Source organism: Symphalangus syndactylus, chromosome 5 (genome assembly GCF_028878055.3).
Source record: "Symphalangus syndactylus isolate Jambi chromosome 5, NHGRI_mSymSyn1-v2.1_pri, whole genome shotgun sequence".
In the NCBI taxonomy this organism is placed as follows: domain Eukaryota; kingdom Metazoa; phylum Chordata; class Mammalia; order Primates; family Hylobatidae; genus Symphalangus; species Symphalangus syndactylus.
Window position 1 is genome coordinate 71,011,997 of NC_072427.2, and position 20,486 is coordinate 71,032,482.

General features: G+C 40.9%; 1 protein-coding gene across 6 annotated transcripts in view; it reads right to left on the reverse strand.

Annotated features, from left to right (window-relative positions):
• Positions 1-20,486, reverse strand: part of TMTC1 (transmembrane O-mannosyltransferase targeting cadherins 1) — a 282,362-nt gene that overhangs the window by 77,765 nt on the left and 184,111 nt on the right. For all 6 annotated transcript variants that reach the window (XM_055280247.2, XM_055280243.2, XM_055280245.2 and 3 more), the window contains one exon: positions 6,258-6,425. In XM_055280247.2, the coding sequence (XP_055136222.1) occupies positions 6,258-6,425 (168 nt within the window). The remainder of the gene's footprint in view (positions 1-6,257; positions 6,426-20,486) is intronic.

The following is a 20,486-nucleotide window of genomic DNA, read 5'->3' on the forward strand; positions in this document are numbered from 1 at the left end:
AAGGGCAATGTATTAACCTGTCAGGGGAGCCAACTCCAGGTTTTGCTAAAAACAGAGATCAGCATCTATCTTGTGCTTTACCATTTACAAAGAGCTCTTCTGTGTTCACTCACTTAAACTTTGATGACGGGGTTCCACATCTCTGAACTGGCTTCCTTTGGGGCTGAGATGAGACGAGATCTACATTTGTCCTGTTCTCTGAACAAAACTTGCTGCAGACAAAGGAAAATACTCATGCTTCTCATGTACTAGAATGGGGTCCCTTCCTCTGCTTTTAAGAGGCATCCAGTAGCCAAGAAGGAAACATCCTCCTTATGGCCTAATGAGAACTTCTCACTCCTATGGTACACGGAATCAGAATCCTTGCACCACACAGAATAGGAGGACCCAAAGGATCCCTGGTGACCATTTCATTCCCTTTGTCTTCCTCTCATTTTACACAAGAGAGAGCCAAGCCTTAAACAGGATCAGTGGTCCAGTCATAAGTGACAGTATTGCATTTCTATGACAGCCAAAGGCATTTCCTATATAGATTATGGATAGTTCTTTTCGGGGGTGGGTGCTAAAATCCTAACACTATCTTTCACTTGTGATACCTTTACGGTTTATAAAATCTCCTTATTTGAATGTTAAAAAGCAACTAAACTGTATGACAGGTTGCTAGAATTTTAATATAATTTTTCAAATGACAGTATCCAACATAAATTTAGTCATATTGGCAAGATCCAGGTAAGCGTATTAGTAATGGCTTTAATAATCAAATTTCTATTAAGGAAAATTTGACTTTTTCTATCTAGAACTAAATATTGCATGGTAGCAGTAAGTTTTGAAGGCAACTGTGATTATAGAAATGAATACAACTGGCATATTTATTGAAATTGATCCTTTTTTCTGTGTGATTAGCACAGTAATTCTAATTTACGTCCCACCCAAGGAATAGACAATTGGGTCTGTGGAAACATGGTCTCTGCCGAGATCAGGGCATTGTTTCATAATGGTAAGAGGAAGCAATAAGGTTCCTAACAGGCAAGCAGAAGTGGGTGGAGTCACTGAAATCCTAAGAACACACTGCTTTTTCCCATCGTTGGTTTTGACCTTTATGTTCTCTCTGTGATATTTTTCTGCTATGTTTTTCTAGGCTCTCATTTCACAATGAACAGTTTGTGAAAAAAAGGAAAATAACAAGCCAAAGGCAACACTTTCCCTGGAACTTAACTGGCCAGGTCACTCTTCCCTCCAGGAATAGTCTCCCTGTTTGCTTTTTTGATGCTCCAATTTCATACTTCCAGTTATTATCATGGAAACATCCAGCTTTACCCATATTTATTCCACAGAGAAATATAATATTCATAAATTATGTGGCTGAAGGCAAACCCTGTTAATAATTACAACAGTGATTATAAATAAACATCTCCCTTTCAACTCAGGATTTTAAATCCATGCATTTCACATATCTCCCTCACACCTTTTATTGTGGAAGACTTGATAAATAACAAAAAAGCTGCTTTAATCAGGTGTATCTCCAAGGTTTTAGAACATCAATTTGTTTTGTTGGCATCATTGGACAATAGGTCAGGAGGACTATCCCCAAATTCCTAATTGCAAAACAAACATGAAAAAAATATTCGTAGTGTTCAGTCAGAGGTTAGCAAAAAGGAAAGGAAGAAGAATTTGTGATTCTCCTCAGTTTTGACCCCTGCCTTGACCTGAGATTTTATAACACCACACACAGGAGGGACAGTACTTATGGAATGCTTACTTTAAATCAAGTGCTGGGCTAAGCACCAGTTTCCATGGATCATTTCCTTTAGTCCTTGCTGTAACTTATCAAAAAGGTAGTATTACTCTGCCTCCCATATTACAGATGACGAAATTGAAGCTCAGAGAGATTAAGACCTTTTTGTAAGGTTACAGACCCAATAAATCGTTGAGCAGATATTTCAGCCACGGCCAGTAAATGGTCAGAATCAATCCTGAAGTTGATCAACAGTTGATGCTTAACCAAATCAGTACCATAAGACCAAAATAACATTAGAATTTCACTATCACAAGGTTTATATGATTGGCAAGCAAAACTACAGCCTGTGGGCCACGAATGTGTCCATGTGTTTACATTTTGTCTTTAGTGTTTTCCCCAAGACAACATCAGAGTTAAATAGTTGCAAAAGAGACTGTATGACCCACAGAGCTTAAAATATTTTCTATCTGACCTTTACAAAAGAATATGTCAGTACCTGGTTTATATTCTTTTCCCTGGGAGGTATTCTAAATTCTCTGCCTCAGCAATTCAGAGAAGGGGAAAGAGAACTACTGTTTTTTCTACAGAGTAGGAAGATGATCTAGGCCATAAATGTTAATTGCTGGTCCGTGGATCACTTCAACAGTTCAGGAATGGGATTTAGAGAGATCCTGAGCTGGATGCAAAAGGAAATATGTTTGTCCCTTTCTAGGTATTTTGAAGATTAGGAGAGGGAAGAGGGTTTAATCTAATAAAATTATGTTATTACGGTATTTATTTACTCCAAACAAATGTAGGGTTCTGGACTGTCACTAGGCCCAACCAGAGCTATGCGGTGATCCACCTACCAGTTCAGCATATAAAACAGCTTCTTACTGTAAGAATTAAAGAAAATATGCCTTGCAGCTATGATCATAAATCTCTCTCTCTCTCTCTGCTTATACTTGAGTTAGCTTAGGTTAAAACACAATGTAAAATATAGGCATGGCAAAGTTTATGCACCTTTTGATTTTTATACCAGATTTGGGTTCAAATCTTGGCTTCTGTAAAGGCTATTTCAGCTTAGACAATTTACCCTGTCCACACCTCTGATGATACACAAGTGCTGGGTTCTTGTGCTTTTTGTGTGTAAGGTTCTTGCTGATAGAAAAAGTTTGGGCCAGGCACATTGGCCCATGTCTGTAATCCCAGCACTTTGGGAGGCCAAGGAGTAGAGACCAGCCTGGGCAACACAGTAATAACTGTTCTCTACAAAACATAAAAAAAATTAACCGGGTGTGGTGGCACACACCTATAGCCCCATCTCCTCGGTAGGCTGAGGTGAGAAGATCGCTTGAGTCTGGGAGGTCAAGGCTGCAGTGAGCCATGATCACGCCACTACACTCCAGCCTGGGTGACAGAGTGAGACTTTGTCTCAAAAATAAATAAATGAATAAATAAGATAAAATTGTGCAGGAACCCTGCATCTGTATCTCCTAAAAACACATCACGCCGTGGGATCTTTTGTGTAAAAGGAGGCCTCAGGTGGAAAACCTGGAGCTTGACCAAAATTTGTATTTTCTCCAACACAAAGTTCTATCTTAAGATACTCTGTAAGATTGCTCATAGCATGGCCAGGCAAAACCATCCCACATAATTAGAGAGGCCTCAGTGAGGCCATATGTTTTAGGAATGGTCTATGGTTTATTGTTTGGAACAGAGGGGAAGATGGAGTCTCTGCCAAGGGCATCAGCATCTCTAGAATTATTGTAAATTTTTCTTACTCAACTCAGCTGGCTCCTGTTTGGGGCCATTATGGCTAATTTAGGTTTTTCTCCTCTTTTAATACTCAGCTCAGACCCACAAGAGCATGATCCTTGACGGCCTGAGTTGGTCTTAGTCACCTACCCACCTACCTGTACTTATATAGTGTTCTGGGTTTAACACTACATTATAATGAAATATGTTCATGTGTCTGCCACCCATGCAGATTCCCAGCTCCTCTATGCACATTCTCTCTCTCTGTCTTATCCTAGAACACACTGCACAGTAATAGTCTGAAAACCTTACACAGTGTTTCCCACATGCCAGAAACTGTCCTGTGCATCTTTCACATACTATTTTATTCTTACACTACACTCAGGAGATAAACACTAGTATTTTACATTGTAAAATGAAGAAATTAAAGCACACAGTGGTTAAGTAACTTGCCTAAGATCACACAGCTATTCAATGGCAGAACTTGGAGTAGAGCCAGAAAGTCTAACTCCATACCCTGCGCCCAAACACTAACCTTAACGTGCCTCAGAGATTCTCAGTAAATGTTTGTTTGACTGACCTAAACATTACTCAGCACAAATGAATTCACAAAAACATCTGTTCTGGCCTTGAAGGAAAAAGAACAGTCTTAACAGTCTTTTAAAGTCTCAGATTCTTAAAAGTTTTCTCAGGTCATAGATAAATGATAACAGGCAAAGATTTCTAGAAAATCTCAATAGCTTTGATTTGCACATTACACAAAATTTGATTTGACCACCAAAGGCCTCTATAGTTGCAATATCTCTTTCAGCACAAATGTGGAATGGTTGTGTTTTAGAAATCAATTGATGTGAAGATACTACATACTTCCATCTAAAACAATAGAAGCTTCTGGATGCAAGGTCAGTTTTTTCTTTTTTTTTACATCTTTGGCATCAGCTGTAAAGGGTCTGAGTAAAGCTGTAAAGTCTGCCAAAATCCATTCCCAAAGGTGCTCTGATTAAGCAGTCAACATCATTAGAAAATACAACCACTGTTAGTACCTTTATTCAGGCAAAAGGTTTAACACAGGGCAGAATTGTTTTTAAAGATTCTCATAAAAGCTCTGACTATTGAAAGAGAAAGGAAGAAAAAACGATGCCAACAGAGACTCGGAGGAAGTTATATTACTGAACTTAAATACTCCTGTGTTTACAGAATGACCTTAGTTAGCATGAGGCAGAAGGAAGGAATGAGTCTGTTGTTGGCTGTGAGAATTGTGTTTAATAGAAAGGGGTATGACAGGGACTTAATAGAATCTGATACCTAAGAGTGATTTTGCAGATCTGTGTGGAAAAAAAAAAAAGATGCATTGAAAAAAATCCACACAAAAAACTCTACATCGAGCTCCCTACAGTACCCACTGACATGATCATAACGACGATCATGACAATGATATGTAATAATACATAAATAAAATAATCAGACATGCATGCCAGACTGACTTTTTGTTTTATATTTTTAAAAATGTCAAATTGCCAAGTAAAATCAAATACATTATTTTAAAATAGTAGAAGAGTGCAGTGAACCTTTGTCTTATTTGTTCATTCATTCATTCATTCATATTTGGCAGCCCAGAGATTATTCCCCCTTCTGACAGTGCTTGGATTTCCTGCTGGGAACTTCCCTCTTGCCTCACTTTGAGAAGTCTGGGTGGAACCCCAAGGGGCTCTGCCTGCCGTAGCTCCCTCCATGGAACTCAGAGGAGCCTTCTTGATCAGATCAGTCATCTCAGTGCCTTGCTAGGGACAAGGGGCAGGCATGTGACTAATCTTAAGTTCAGCCAAAAAGCTTTCTTTTCCTAGGACTTTGATGTGTAGATCCGACAAACTGGTGTTAAGTTTACCTGTTTGTTTCTGAGAGGGTGCTCAAGACAGATCTTCCACAAGCCTGTTTCCTGTCTTGGGTGTGCCGGGTTCTTCCCTTCCCTTCAATTCTGTATGCTTTCCTAGCCTCTTCCAACACTTTCCCCTTTTCTTAAGTGATATTAGCTCTGCTTCAATTGTTTGCCCCCAAAGAATAAGTGTTGGGTACCAGCTAATCAGGAAACTAAGAAAAAATCATGCTGACTAAATGGACCAATCAGGTCATAAGTGAGGACAGAAGCTTGGAAGAGGCCCAGACTGGGGATTCCTGGAAGACTGGGCAAATATTGTTAGGGTGTCAGGTGTGGCAGTGCCAAGAGAGCCAGGCGAAGGTCGCCAGGGCTGCGGCATTTAGTGAGGCTATGCCCCAGAAACACAGCATCATGAGTGGCAGTCTCAAAGAATGTTCAAAATCAATGTTCAAAATAAAGCAACTAGGTCACAGATCACAACGTACCATGCTGGAATATTCTAAAGAAGGATACTGCATTTCTCTTCCCTCTGGCTGTGTGCTCACTTTTCACATGCACTTGACTGAACAATGAAATTAGGCTTCTCGGTTTCATTTTGTTTATAGCTGATTTTACAGCCCCGCTCTTCATTAAAACTGTTTCCATCTGAATTCACAGACTCAAAAACCTTCCCGGAGCCTTATTTTCATAAATCCACTTAGAATGAGCTCATGTTAAGTTTTATATATCATTTTAAAAATCTAAAGTTAAAATCCCACATAAAATTACATCTTCCATTTAAAACTTTATTAAAGATAATTTTCCTTAGTAAATACTGCCAGGCCCATGTTACCTCATTTGTTTGGAAACAATTCGTAAGCAAAGAAATAAACAGGAAGATATTTACTTTTATCTGTCTAGTCATACCTGAATAGGGACTCTCTTGACAGCCAAATTTCATTCTGTTTCACAGTTTTCCAAGAGAAAAGCAACAGCAGCAACACAGTGGACACAATCAGGGTGGTGGCCCCACATCGATTCAGCCAAGTGCAGAGCTTGCTCAGTCCATGCACAAAAAGGATGCAGTAGCCCATGCTGGAAAACAGGGTGGAAGGAACGGAATTACTTTGGGGGTGCAATGGCTTCCCCCCAGAATTATCTCCTACAAAACTAACTTTCAAATGAAGCTTCTCCTGTTCTAGAGAAACAAATAGAAACTCCCCTGCCTTGGACAACATTAACATGTTAGTTCTCTAAAGTGCTGTATTAGCATGTTTGCTATTTCTTGTAGAAATATTTCTTGCTATTTCTTCAGTGTAGGGAATGATAGAGTCATCTTGTAGGCATCATGAGAAGTCCCACATATAAGCTCTTAGGTCCTGAATGGATCCTCTGACGCAAGCTCCCTCATGTCACAGTCATTGTATGACCCTATTGGCATCATGTGCCTAAATTTGGAGTTTATGCTGCAGCAGGTCACATCACAGCTTTGTAGGGAAAGTGTCTGAAAGCTCTGTGACAGGTCCTGGAAGGGACGCTGGTCACCAAGGAGGACTGTTGTCTGTTTCCAGGGCCAGCTGAAGCCCTTACACTTTGGAAAATCTACCACAGGCCGACTCCTGAGCCTCACAACTTGGAGCTCATCACAGACAAGCTGTATTGATATGCCTAGCTTTACCGGTAGGTACAGGGTTCACATGTTATCTGAGTAGCACTTTGTATATCAGCATTACGTCTCTAAAAGCCTTTGGGTTGGTGCTACATGGTCCCTCACATCATCTATGCGCCAACAGAGAAACTTCCTGCCTGCCACTTGGACACAGAAGAATATAAACTCGTAGTTTGTACCCATTAATGCTGTGTGTATTTTAGTTGAAATCTAATTTTTTAATTCATTTTTTCTTTTTTTTTAAATTTATTATTATACTTTAAGTTTTAGGGTACCTGTGCACAACGTGCAGGTTTGTTACATATCTATACATGTGCCATGTTGGTGTGCTGCACCCATTAACTCCTCATTTAGCATTAGGTACATCACCTAATGCTAGCCCTCTCCCCTCCCCCCACCCCACAACAGTCCCCAGTGTGTGATGTTCCCCTTCCTGTGTCCATGTGTTCTCATTGTTCAGTTCCCACCTATGAGTGAGAACATGCGGTGTTTGGTTTTTGTCCTTGTGATAGTTTGCTGAGAATGATGGTTTCCAGTTTCACCCATGTCCCTACAAAGGACATGAACTCATCCTTTTCTATGGCTGCATAGTATTCCATGGTGTATATGTGCCACATTTTCTTAATCTAGTCTATCATTGTTGGACATTTGGGTTGGTTCCGAGTCTTTGCTATTGTGAATAGTGCCGCAATAAACATACGTGTGCATGTGTCTTTATAGCAGCATGATTTATAATCCTTTGGGTATATACCCAGTAATGGGATGGCTGGGTCAAATGGTATTTCTAGTTCTAGATCCCTGAGGAATCGCCACACTGACTTCCACAATGGTTGAACTGGTTTACAGTCCCACCAACAGTGTAAAAGTGTTCCTATTTCTCCACATCCTCTCCAGCACCTGTTGTTTCCTGGCTTTTTAATGATGGCCATTCTAGCTGGTGTGAGATGGTATCTCACTGTGGTTTTGATTTGCATTTCTCTGATGGCCAGTGATGATGAGCATTTTTTCATGTGTTTTTTGGCTGCATAAATGTCTTCTTTTGAGAAGTGTCTGTTCATATCCTTCGCCCACTTGTTGATGGGGTTGTTTTTTTCTTGTAAATTTGTTTGAGTTCATTGTAGATTCTGGATATTAGCCCTTTGTCAGATGAGTAGGTTGCAAAAATTTTCTCCCATTCTGTAGGTTGCCTGTTCACTCTGCTGGTAGTTTCTATTGCTGTGCAGAAGCTCTTTAATTAGATCCCATTTGTCAATTTTGGCTTTTGTTGCCATTGCTTTTGGTGTTTTCGACATGAAGTCCTTGCCCATGCCTATGTCCTGAATGGTATTGCCTAGGTTTTCTTCTAGGGTTTTTATGGGTTTAGGTCTAACATTTAAGTCTTTAATCCATCTTGAATTAATTTTTGTATAAGGTGTAAGGAAGGGATCCAGTTTCAGCTTTCTACATATGGCTAGCTAGTTTTCCCAGCACCATTTATTAAATAGGGAATCCTTTCCCCATTGCTTCTTTTTGTCAGGTTTGTCAAAGATCAGATGGTTGTAGATATGCGGCATTATTTCTGAGGGCTCTGTTCTGTTCCATTGGTCTGTATCTCTGTTTTGGTACCAGTACCATGCTGTTTTGGTTACTGTAGCCTTGTAGTATAGTTTGAAGTCGGTTAGCGTGATGCTTCCAGCTTTGTTCTTTTGGCTTAGGATTGACTTGGCGATGCGGGCTCTTTTTTGGTTCCATATGAACTTTCAAGTAGTTTTTTCCAATTCTGTGAAGAAAGTCATTGGTAGCTTGATGGGGATGGCATTGAATCTATAAATTACCTTGGGCAGTATGGCCATTTTCACGATATTCATTCTTCCTACCCGTGAGCATGGAATGTTCTTCCATTTGTTTGTATCCTCTTTTATTTCATTGAGCAGTGGTTTGTAGTTCTCCTTGAAAAGGTCCTTCACATCCCCTATAAGTTGGATTCCTAGGTATTTTATTCTCTTTGAAGCAATTGTGAATGGGAGTTCACTCATGATTTGGCTCTCTGTTTGTCTGTGATTGGTGTATAAGAATGCTTGTGATTTTTGTACATTGATTTGATATCCTGAGACTTTGCTGAAGTTGCTTATCAGCTTAAGGAGATTTTGGGCTGAGAGGATGGGGTTTTCTAGATATACAATCATGTCATCCACAAACAGGGACAATTTGACTTCCTCTTTTCCTAATTAAATACCCTACAGATAAAAGCTTAACTATCTCCACAGATAGCTACTCTAGGTTCACCTTATCTTATGTAAAGTGCTGATTTACTGAGCATGAGAAGAATACATAATTGACTATTCCCCATCTGCTCCTTTTCTCTGGCAACGTGTGGATTCAGTCATGTGACCATACATTCCCATTTTTCCCTCCAGCCTATTTTTCCCCTTTAAATACTAAAGACCTCAAAATCATCTTTGGAGAAAGGCACAGACTGCGGATTGTTTCTGTGACTCTGTGTGCCTTTCTTCCAGGCATGTCCTTAATCTTGGCAAAATAAATCTCTAAACTGATTCAGACATGGCACAGATACTTTTTGGTTTTTAGGTCATCCATCTAATAAATAATAGAGCAAAGATATAAACCCAGGAATTTCAGATTCCAGAGCCCACCCTCCATGTGCTGTCCTGCTGTAGAGGATTTGACTTGACCAGCTGATTCCTGTGTTCCTAACACCTCATCACACAACGTCACCTACTTTCTTCCCAATTACTACATTCAAGACATCTCAGCCGGGCGCGGTGGCTCATGCTTGTAATCCTAGCACTTTGGGAGGCCAAGGCGGGCGGATCATGAGGTCAGGAGATCAAGACCATGGTGAAACCCCGTCTCTACTAAAAAATACAAAAAAAATTAGCCGGGTTTGGTGGTGAGCGCCTGTAGTCCCAGCTACTTGGAGAGGCTGAGGCAGGAGAATGGTGTGAACCCGGGAGGCGGAGCTTGCAGTGAGCCAAGATCGCGCCACTGCACTCCAGCCTGGGCGACAGAGCGAGACTCCGTCTCAAAAAAAAAAAAAAAAGACATCTCAATAGTCATTTTCTGCCTCCTTGTAGGAACAGAGCTGCCATCTGGCAGAACAAAGGGGAAGGAGAACACTGGGATCCAACAACTCCAGAGCAATGGCCACAAAGTGGCGGAAGACAAGAATAAGGAAGCTAACAACACAAATATTTAGCTGCATTATATGTTTGTGTGCCTAGTGAGCACTTCCTGTGTGGTGGGCACTGTGCTAAGTGGTTTGATGGGCCTGTCCACAATATTTGCAGGGCATGGGGGCAAGGACAGTACTCGTTTTAAATATATTATCTAATTAAAAATTTTAATCCTCATTATCCTCCATTTCATAAAGGAGGAAACTAAAGCTTAAAAGAGTTGAGTAACTTGCCCACAGCCCCAGAAGCTAGGAATGGGCCAGATCTGGAGGCTCAGTGCCCTAATGCTGTGCTATAATCTAGGGGTCGGCAATAATTCAGGCTTTTCAGCCCACGCAGTCTTTGTTGTTACTATTCAACTCTGTCTCTGTAGCAGGAAAACAGCCATCCACACCATGTAAACAAATGAGCATGGCTGTGTACCAGTAAAATTTATTTATAAAAACAGGCAGCAGGCCACGTTTGGCTCATGGGCCACATACAGTAAGAAAAAAAAAAAACTTTTATCTGAGGAATGAAGTCCTTTTCATTATCAGGCCCAGAGAGGCATTAAAATGAGACTGCAATCACATCCTATTCCCCTCTTTGAGCTATGTATTCATCTTTTGAAACTGCTTGTTATTGCCACAAGTAGCTATAAAGTATCCTAATAACACCACACAAGACACTATAACCCACACCCTGCAGCTTAACAATGGATAGCCAACACTAATCAGTGTTATTCAGTGTAAATCAATGAGAATTCCTGACCAACAACTTTGTACCAGCCCACTCCGTGTCCCCCCTTTTGCCTTTAAAAATACACTTGTGGCCAGGCTTGGTGGCTCATGCCTGTAATCCCAGCACTTTGGGAGGCCAAGGTGGGCAGATCACGAGGTCAGGAGTTTGAGACCAACCTGATCAACATGGTGAAACCCTGTCTCTACTAAAAATACAAAAATTAGCCAGGTGTGGTGGCGCACGCCTGTAATCCCAGCTACTCGGGAGGCAGAGGTAGGAGAATCACTTGAACCCAAGAGGCGGAGGTTACAGTGAGCTGAGATCATGCCACTGAACTCCAGCCTGGGCAACAGAGTGAAACTCCTTCTCAAAAAACAAAACAAAAAAACAAAAACAAACTAAACAAAACCCACTTGTAACTGCTGCTAATTGGAGTGTGTAAATTCAGGGCAACTTGAATCTATTCTGCTGGGTTGGGATCCTCAGCCTTGGCCCAAATAAACCGTCTACTTTATTAATTTTGCCTCAGCTTTTTCCTTTTAGGTTGACAATAGTTGTGGATCCCTGCTATAACCAGAATGAAGGAAAATACATTCCTTTTCAGTCAGCACCTGTATCAAGTAACATGAAAAATTTTAAATCAAATATCCTTATTATTGACATATGGTTTAAAGAAATGTTAAGCCATATAAAATAATCTCTACTTAGGTTTGCAAATTTCTTAGAGAGTATCACATTCTTAAAAGTCTGACACAAATATCATAGAGATCAAGATATTTCTCCACTATGAAACTTCATCTTTCAACATCTGCTTGAATGCAGATCTCAGCAGCAGGGGAGAGAAACACACTCTTTCTCTCCATCTCTAGAGGCAGGACGTGGCCTCCTTTTGAAACAGGGGACAGCAGGCCGGGCACGGTGGCTCACGCTTGTAATCCCAGCACTTTGGGAGGCCAAGGCGGGCGGATCACGAGGTCAGGAGATCAAGACCATGGTGAAACCCTGTCTCTACTAAAAAATACAAAAAAAATTAGCCGGGCGTGGTGGCGGGCGCCTGTAGTCCCAGCTACTCGGAGAGGCTGAGGCAGGAGAATGGCGTGAACCTGGGAGGCGGAGCTTGCAGTGAGCCGAGATCGTGCCACTGTACTCCAGCCTGGGCGACAGAGCGAGACTCCGTCTCAAAAAAAAAAAAAAAAAAAAAAAGAAAGGGGGGATAGCATTAGGAGATATACCTAATGCTAAATGATGAGTTAATAGGTGCAGCACACCAACATGGCACATGTATACATATGTAACAAACCTGCACGTTGTGCACATGTACCCTAAAACTTAAAGTATAATAATAATAATTAAAAAAAAAAAAGAAAGTGGGAAGTCAAGCCAATGAGAAACGACATGCTTTCCTGGCCTTCGGGGAGATGAAACCAGAGTCCGGGTTGCTGTGGTCAGACTGGTGAAGGAGGTTCTGGGCTGCTGATCAGAGACCTTCACAACACGCACAAAAGAGCCAGTGCAAACACTGATACTTCACAAAATCAAAACCTGGAGAGCCCAAAGCCAAACTCGGGCTGCTGACAGCGTGGTTTAACTCAGTACTAAGATGCATTTTCAAAGCACGTTTGAGAAAGAACCACCACTGCTGCCTTTGAGAATGTAGCGATCTGACACACAGAGACACCTCTCTCCTTAACAGGCTGCTGGTATCTCCAGTTTTGATTTTGCTGACAAACTGCTAGGCATGCAGCACTTAAATAACTAAGAACACTTGCATTTCTCTTTCTGCTTTTATGATGCACATTCGAAGAGAATTTAATAGGAAATGCAAACCACCAATGTTTGTCCTTTCGCATTAGAATAACAAATGTTTTAAATCTGTTGTTTGGGAACTTGTTAGCAGCGAATCATTGCGTAATAGCTAGGGCAAATGTACTTTCCTGAAACTCACCAAGAAGCTTTTAAGTGAAAACAAAACAAAACAAAACACTTCTCATTCACATTTACAGCAGAATTCACAGAAGTAGAAAGATGACAGCTTTCTATCTCTGGCTCAGACATTTTATGATATTTGCTATGGCTTCACTTTCTGTTTAATTATATGCAACAAAGAATATCTTTTTGCTATAAGTAGAACTGAAATTCTACCTTTTAATTTGTCCACAAGCTGTAACAACCCACCGAGAGTATCCATAAATAGCATTATTAATACAAGACAGAGGCAATCTTACCATTATACTCCTTTAAAGAATTCCCAATTTTAGACAGTCTAAGTGAAACCTAGTCCTAATTAACTTTATTCCAATCTGATTAGGGTCCCCATTTCTCCCCTCATTTTTTATCTCAAACATTCAATGGTTGGAGAAATTTTCCAGAAGAATGAATATATTTGGAAGTGAGAATTTATTCATATTCCAAGAAAAGAATCCCCAAAGACATTTATGTGTATTTCCTTAGCCTCCCATGTTAGGTGCTGAGATCCTGGGGTAAGTATGAAAGGATTCTTTATATATATTTCTCCACGAGATAGATTTCTTCTGTTCTTTTCCAGCATGTCTACGGCACAATTGGGAGAAAAATGCCAATGCTTTCACCTTCTGAGAACTTACCTAATTTTCTTTTACTCCTCTCAGCCTCATAGTCCACCTACCAGCTCCAAAATTTATGAAACATTTAGTAGTAAATAAGGCAGGAGGGCTCTGGCATCAGAAAAGCCTCAGTTTGCATGTCCACCCTGACACTGTTGTTTGATCCTGGACAAATTATTTAAGTTCTCTAGTTCTTAATTTATTTACATTGTGAGGGGGGAATAACAATTGTTTGTAGTGCACCATGCCTGATACACACAAAACATTATAACATTAAACTTATTATACTATAATGATATTACTGTTAGGCAATTATTTTTCTGCTAAATAGAGTAAGAAGCAGGAAAGGTGTAAAGTTTGCATGTATTCCAGGTAGAAACAGAGATGTCAAAATCAGGTTACTGTAAGTATAGTAACTTCCTAAGGCCCAGAGGACTCTATTAGGTACAGTGGAACACAGATGTTCTAGTGCAGACTTTATGTTTGGAGGTTCACAATGAGGAAAAGGGAACTGGGAATTCACAGGAAATGAAAGAGTCTGGAACTGGGTCAAGGGAGCTGGGCTCTTCTCTGGTTGAGCTGGACCCTTCTCTGGTTGAGCTGGGCCCTTCTCTGGTTGAGCTGGGCTCTCCTCTGGTTGAGCTGGGCCCTTCTCTGGTTGAGCTGGACCCTTCTCTGGTTGAGCTGGGCTCTCCTCTGGTTGAGCTGGGCCCTTCTCTGGTTGAGCTGGGCCCTTCTCTGGTTGAGCTGGGTTCTTCTCTGGTTGAGCTGGGTTCTTCTCTGGTTGAGCTGGGCTCTTCTCTGGTTGAGCTGGGCTCTTCTCTGGTTGAGCTGGGTTCTTCTCTGGTTGAGCTGGGCCCTTCTCTGGTTGAGCTGGGTTCTTCTCTGGTTGAGCTGGGCTCTTCTCTGGTTGAGCTGGGTTCTTCTCTGGTTGAGCTGGGCTCTTCTCTGGTTGAGCTGGGCTCTTCTCTGGTTGAGCTGGGTTCTTCTCTGGTTGAGCTGGGCCCTTCTCTGGTTGAGCTGGGCTCTTCTCTGGTTGAGCTGGGTTCTTCTCTGGTTGAGCTGGGCCCTTCTCTGGTTGAGCTGGGCTCTTCTCTGGTTGAGCTGGGCCCTTCTCTGGTTGAGCTGGGTTCTTCTCTGCCATTCGTGAGTTCTCTGGGCACAGGACAATCTCTCATGGAGCCTTTGTGATTTATATGACAAGGGCTCAATATTTCCTGCCAAACCCACATCAAAGAATTGTTTCGTGGAATAAATGAAATAATGTATGTGAACACGTTCTGTAAACTAAAGGTGAAGTTAAAGGTATCAAATGCAGTGTTGTTGTGTTTATGTGTGCTTTCAGTATACTACTCTATCAGTTACACATTAATAAAATATGTGATTAGATCTGTAAATAATGCCTCAAGAAAATTCAGTTTATCAAAGTCCAGATTGACCCAAAATATCTAATTTCATTATAAGGTTTTTAAGAGCAAATTTCCTTGTGCGCTATTATTTGCTTCAAAAAGGTTTGATTCAAACATCATTTTTATAGAACAGATATTGCAGGAGGTAAGACACACTGGTAGTATGTAAACTATTGTAGTCACACGTTTATGTTAATGTTCATTCACACATCAGGGACATAAACAAGCACTTAAGCAAATCCTCCCTTACAATCATTTCAAACCTCTCTCTACTTTGCAATGTACACTTTTGTGAAAATGAAGATAATGTAAACTATAATCTCTTTGGTGAATTAATACATAATGAGGAAGCTTTTGCATTCAACCCTGATAAGAAATAAAATTATTAACTGTTTGGAAGTTCAAGCAGGTTCTTTTTAGGATAGAATAACATTTTATTCATTTCTGAACCCTAAGCAAATAAAACATAGCAGGGGCTGCTTCATAAGCGTAGCTGAACCATTGTGGTTGAAGGTATCAGAAACTAACATGGAAACAAAGGTGAACTTAAAAATCAATCAATCCAAGGTGACCTTGAAGATAATAAGACCCACGACTGTTTATCACCAGAACTGTCCATATTCAGGGCCTGGCTGTTTCCCCTTGATGGTGCCTTTACTGCAGGACTGGCTTCCTTCACCCCAGCCTGGTTCGCGTGGTCTCAATTATTAATAAATTTCCCATCACGGCTTGGAAGACCTTTGGTCAAAGCTGAGTGACTCTCAAACTGCCTCCAAAAAATTAGGAAAACCACCTTCTCTACCCTTCTACAGCATACTCACCTTGAGAATCTGAGTTCTATTATTTCTTCTTCCACAAACTACTATATTTGAGAGTCCAGCAACTTCACTTTGGAAGCAAAGGCATACTGGGTAATCCACTATTTGTTGCTGTCCTCTCCTCTAGTCCCATGAATTAATACAGACCTGACTGCATAGGCATAGGCCTCATAATGTGTCCATCATTCTTTAATTCCCTACAATTCTTTTTGCAACCAACATCTATCATGCTGGGTATTATGAGAAAACACAGGCAAACAAAATGGTGGTCCCAATCCTAATGAAAACAAGACAAAGAAGGTTGCTCAAAGAGTAAAGAGGATTTGTTAAGATTACTAAAATCTGCATAAGGAGTCCCTGGTTTGAGATGTATTCTCTAAGAGAAAAGGAAAGAAAGAAATTCACCAATAACAACAAAGGAGCTTGATGAACAAGAGGCTGAAATGGCGACACTTAGGTCCACCCACATCCTCCCTGCAAAGTCACGGCCCACTTTGCAGGGCACTGGGTGTGTAGCATCTGCAATTGAGTCTCTCTCTTCCATCCACAGAGGCACATTTCACAACCCCCTTCAATATGGCATTGCAGAATGCTAACTTGCTAAGTGCTAGGGTTGTTCACTTTTGAGCTGCTCACTTTTGAGCACACGAGGTTAGAAAAGAAATGAAGAGGTTTGAAGCACCAAAGGAGGAAGAAAGGGAAGGAAGAAAAAGGAGAGGCCTATATTTATGTTTCTTTGATTTCCTTTGACTTTGATTCACCCAATCTCATTTGCATAGGGTAGATTGAAATCATGACTTGCAATTAGTTACCTGGCATAGCTTACATTTCTCACTTGTATTATGGTATTCAGTCTCATCTGAATCTAAATTACACTTTATACTAAATTTTACTTTCAAATCCTGATTTCCAAGACATCTGCTATTCACCACTTAGGGCTTAACAGACACAAACATTCATCTTTTATAACTAACAGAGTTTGGTAATATTAAGGGCAGAATTCCAGTCCAATAATTAACTGTTCAAACTTCTCTGCACTTTGTGCCAAGCACAACTGATTGAGCACAACACATTGGCTAGCGGATCTCCAGCCCACAGGCACCTTGACCTACTCTCTGCTCACTTCATTCTAGCCATTCCTCTGTTCTAATATTGTATTGGTCAGTGATCTACAATCTCTGCTTTTATCAAACATTTGGTAGAATCCCTCAGCAAAGTCCTTCTACTTCCCTTCCTGGTCATGACCTTCCCATAGCACTGCCCCAGAGTCCTTGATGATTGACCACCAGTCTGGTGCAGTCCCAGGTCCCTCCCTTCCTGGGCACTGCCCTCAAGAGCAGCCCTCTCTGGATGAGACTTAACTCCTAGCTCTCACATCCTCTTCTGCCTTCAGGTCCCAAAGGGCTAGATGGAGCAGTTCATGCTGGCACAGCAAGAGCAAAGGCACAAACACATTCAAGTTAAAATCTTTCTAGTCTTATCCCATAGTATTCTGAAGTAGAACTTTAATCAACTTTTGAACCCCTTTGTAGGTTAATAAACCAGCAGAGTCTTTGACTGCTGGACACTAAGGCTTTGTCCCACTGAGGACTGAAGACATGGGAAGGAATAGCATGAGAGGAAAACAGGAAAGCTTGACAGACTCAGCTTTCTTTTACATTGTGGTGAGTAACATGGAAGATACCATATTTAAGAATGTTAGAATCCTTCACTGAGATTAAAAAAGGACTTCTTTAGTTTACTTTTCTGTCTTGTTGTTGTTGTTGTTTGTTTGTTTTTGAGACGGAGTCTCACTCTGTTGCCCAGGCTGGAGTGCAGTGGCATCATCTCAGCTCACTGCAACCTCCATCTCCTGGGTTCAAGCACTTTTCCTGCCCCAACCTCCCAAGTAGCTGGGATTACAGGCATGCGCCAACACACCTGGATAATTTTTGTACTTTTAGTAGAGACAGGGTTTCACCTGGCCAGGCTGGTCTTGAACTCCTGACCTCAAGTGGTCCACCCCCCTCGGCCTCCCAAAGTGCTGGGATTACAGGTGTGAGCCACCGTGCCTGGCTGACTTCTTTACTTTCATTACCCAAACTTTGGATTTTGCCACAGATTCCCTTCCAATGGTATCACTAAGTTTTATTTCATTCTTTGTCTTCAGATCACATAGTGATCTCAAGTCATTTTTCCCTAGTGTAAAAATGCACAGGCTTTCTCCCTCACCTTTCATCACTCCTGCTATGAAAAGGGAAGCATGTTGTTTTAAGATGACCATAATAAAAATGCATAAAAAAATGGATTCATGCCTGAAACTGAAGAATAATTGAGTGGACTTGGGTTATTTAGCCAACACGTATGTCTACTGATGCATAAGCATACACATCCTCACAAAGCTGGTGCATTGAGCTGTTAACTGAAAACTGTGCATCAACCTTTCTCCTAAGTTTTGAGTTGACTGGCTCATTGACAAGCCTACGTTGCTTTTCCTGCCCCTCTACTGCATTCTACGATGAGAATTTCAAACAAAGAATGAAGGCATAAAACAAAAAGACTGAATATTTGGCTCTGCCTGGCTCCCGGGCTTTCTACTATTCTTGTGATTTGGCCTCAACAAAATCTAAAGTGACTTGTTATTTGTGGGTCAGCTTTGTCCCATCCTTACCAGTCATGGCTTTAGACAAAAGACTCAGCACCACTCACCCTCTGGGGCAGTCTGACCGTGGTCTGAGGCCCCTGCTTAGATATTAGGCTTCAGCTCAGTTCCCAAGTCTCACCTCATGACTTTCTGTTTACAGGCTAATATCTAACCTGTTTTCAGGGACTGCTGCCTCTCTTGGTAAGTCATCCGCAGTATCATCTCTTGAAGACAGCCATCTGCCATTTCTTGTGTCGCCCTTCTCAGTGGCCAGGGCCTCATTTCCTCCTGACATTCCTAGTGGCTGCTTGTCCATGTGAACTTTTCTTTTCTTTTTCTTCTTTTTCTTTTTTTTCTTTTTTTGAGATGAGGTATCACTATATTGCTAAGGCTGGTCTTGAACTCCTGAACTCAAGCAACTGTCCTGCCTCAGCCTCCCAAAATGCTAGGATGACAGGTGTGAGCCACCATGCCTGGCCAGTCCATGTGAACGTCTAAGCATCACCTGTTCCTGCTGCTTATGAGGACAGCTCACAGCCTCACAGTGGAGGCAATGGAGGCTCCACAGCAAGGCTTCCTGACCACTTTACAGGGCCACTGTCGGGCCCTCCAGAGAGCTTGTCCCATGGCAGATGGACTTCCTCCCTTTCCTGCCTCACCCCGGGACACACGTCTTCCCTTCTCCACTGGCCCATCTTACTGAATCTGACTAGACACAGGCAGACATGCCATAAAATGTGAAAAAAAAAAAAAAAAAAAAAAAAAAAAAAAAAAAAAAAAAGCAGTGCACAAAGCTTAAAGTTTAGGAGGAAAAAAGCACCCTTTTTACAGAGCTATGCTGAATCACAAAACAGTTAAAATTTGGAGTGGCAAGGGACCTTAGAGATCATGTAGCAGAGGGGTTATACAAATGTTCTATTTCTAAAACCAGTAAAATTTCCACCCACAAAATGGGGGTGAATGGGGGAGAAGGAACTGATGCAGGGTCATCTACCTCCTGCTGCTCTTACCATCATGACAAGAATACCAGAAATATAGGAAAGATAAAATTTCATAGTTTTATAAAACTGCATAGGTTTAACTTTATGCAAAATTCACCACATTGTCTTTCTTTCTCCTTTCACCCCATAGTTTATCTCCAAACTAGTGAAAACCAGCATTTGGGAACTACAGAGCAAGGCCAACATTCTGGTTTTACAAATAGAAAAACAGTAACCTGACCCTATTCAATGATTCTTTCAAGACGGCTAGCTAGTGGGCGACAGATAGGGGCTGTGTGGAGTCCTAGTTCAGCTTTCTTCCTATTAGATTTGCGAAAGCAAGTTTCTGTGATTTCTTTGCTGATATTAATATTTGGCAAAACAGACTCACTCTCTTCTAGCAACTCCAAAGAAGCATACAAATACACAGATGGACCATGAGAAGGGATCCCCAAAATCAGGTAACAGAGGCAGTGTAACTTCAGAGGTAATTTTTCTCCTTTTGCATGTTGAGAAATAAATCCTACAGAATTGTTTCAATAGCAATCCATGTTAGACTGAAAATTCCATTTTGAATTGAGAGGTATGATTTCAAGACGGCATTCTGATAAAGAACGCACTGAATCTACAGATCACTCTGGGCATTTTAACAATATTGATTATTCCAATCCATGAACACAGGATATCTTTCCAATTTTTTCTTTCATTGAATTTTATTTCTCAAAAAAGTTCCATTTCTCACTGAATTTTTTCATTGAATTTTATTTCTTCCATTTCTTTCATTGATGTTTTATAGCTTTCAGTGTAGAGATCTTTTACTTCCTTGGTGAAATTTATTCCTAAGTATTTTTTTTTGTAGCTATTGCAAATGGGATTGTTTTCTTTTGTAGACAGTTTGCTGTTAATGTATAGAATAGCTACTGATTTTTGTCAGTTGATTTTGTATCCTGCAATGTTAATGAATTCATTTATTAGTTCTGTTTTTCGGTGGAGTCTTCAGGGTTTCCTATGTATATAACTTTAATGTTGTCTGCAAACAAGGACATTTTAACTTCTTCCTTTCCAATGTGAATGCCTTTTATTTCTTTCTCAGTCATTCTTGATCAGTTGTATCCCAAAATATTGTTTCTGCCCTCACTTATTCCCATTCTTTTCCTCTCTCTACTCATTCAAGTCTTCCTA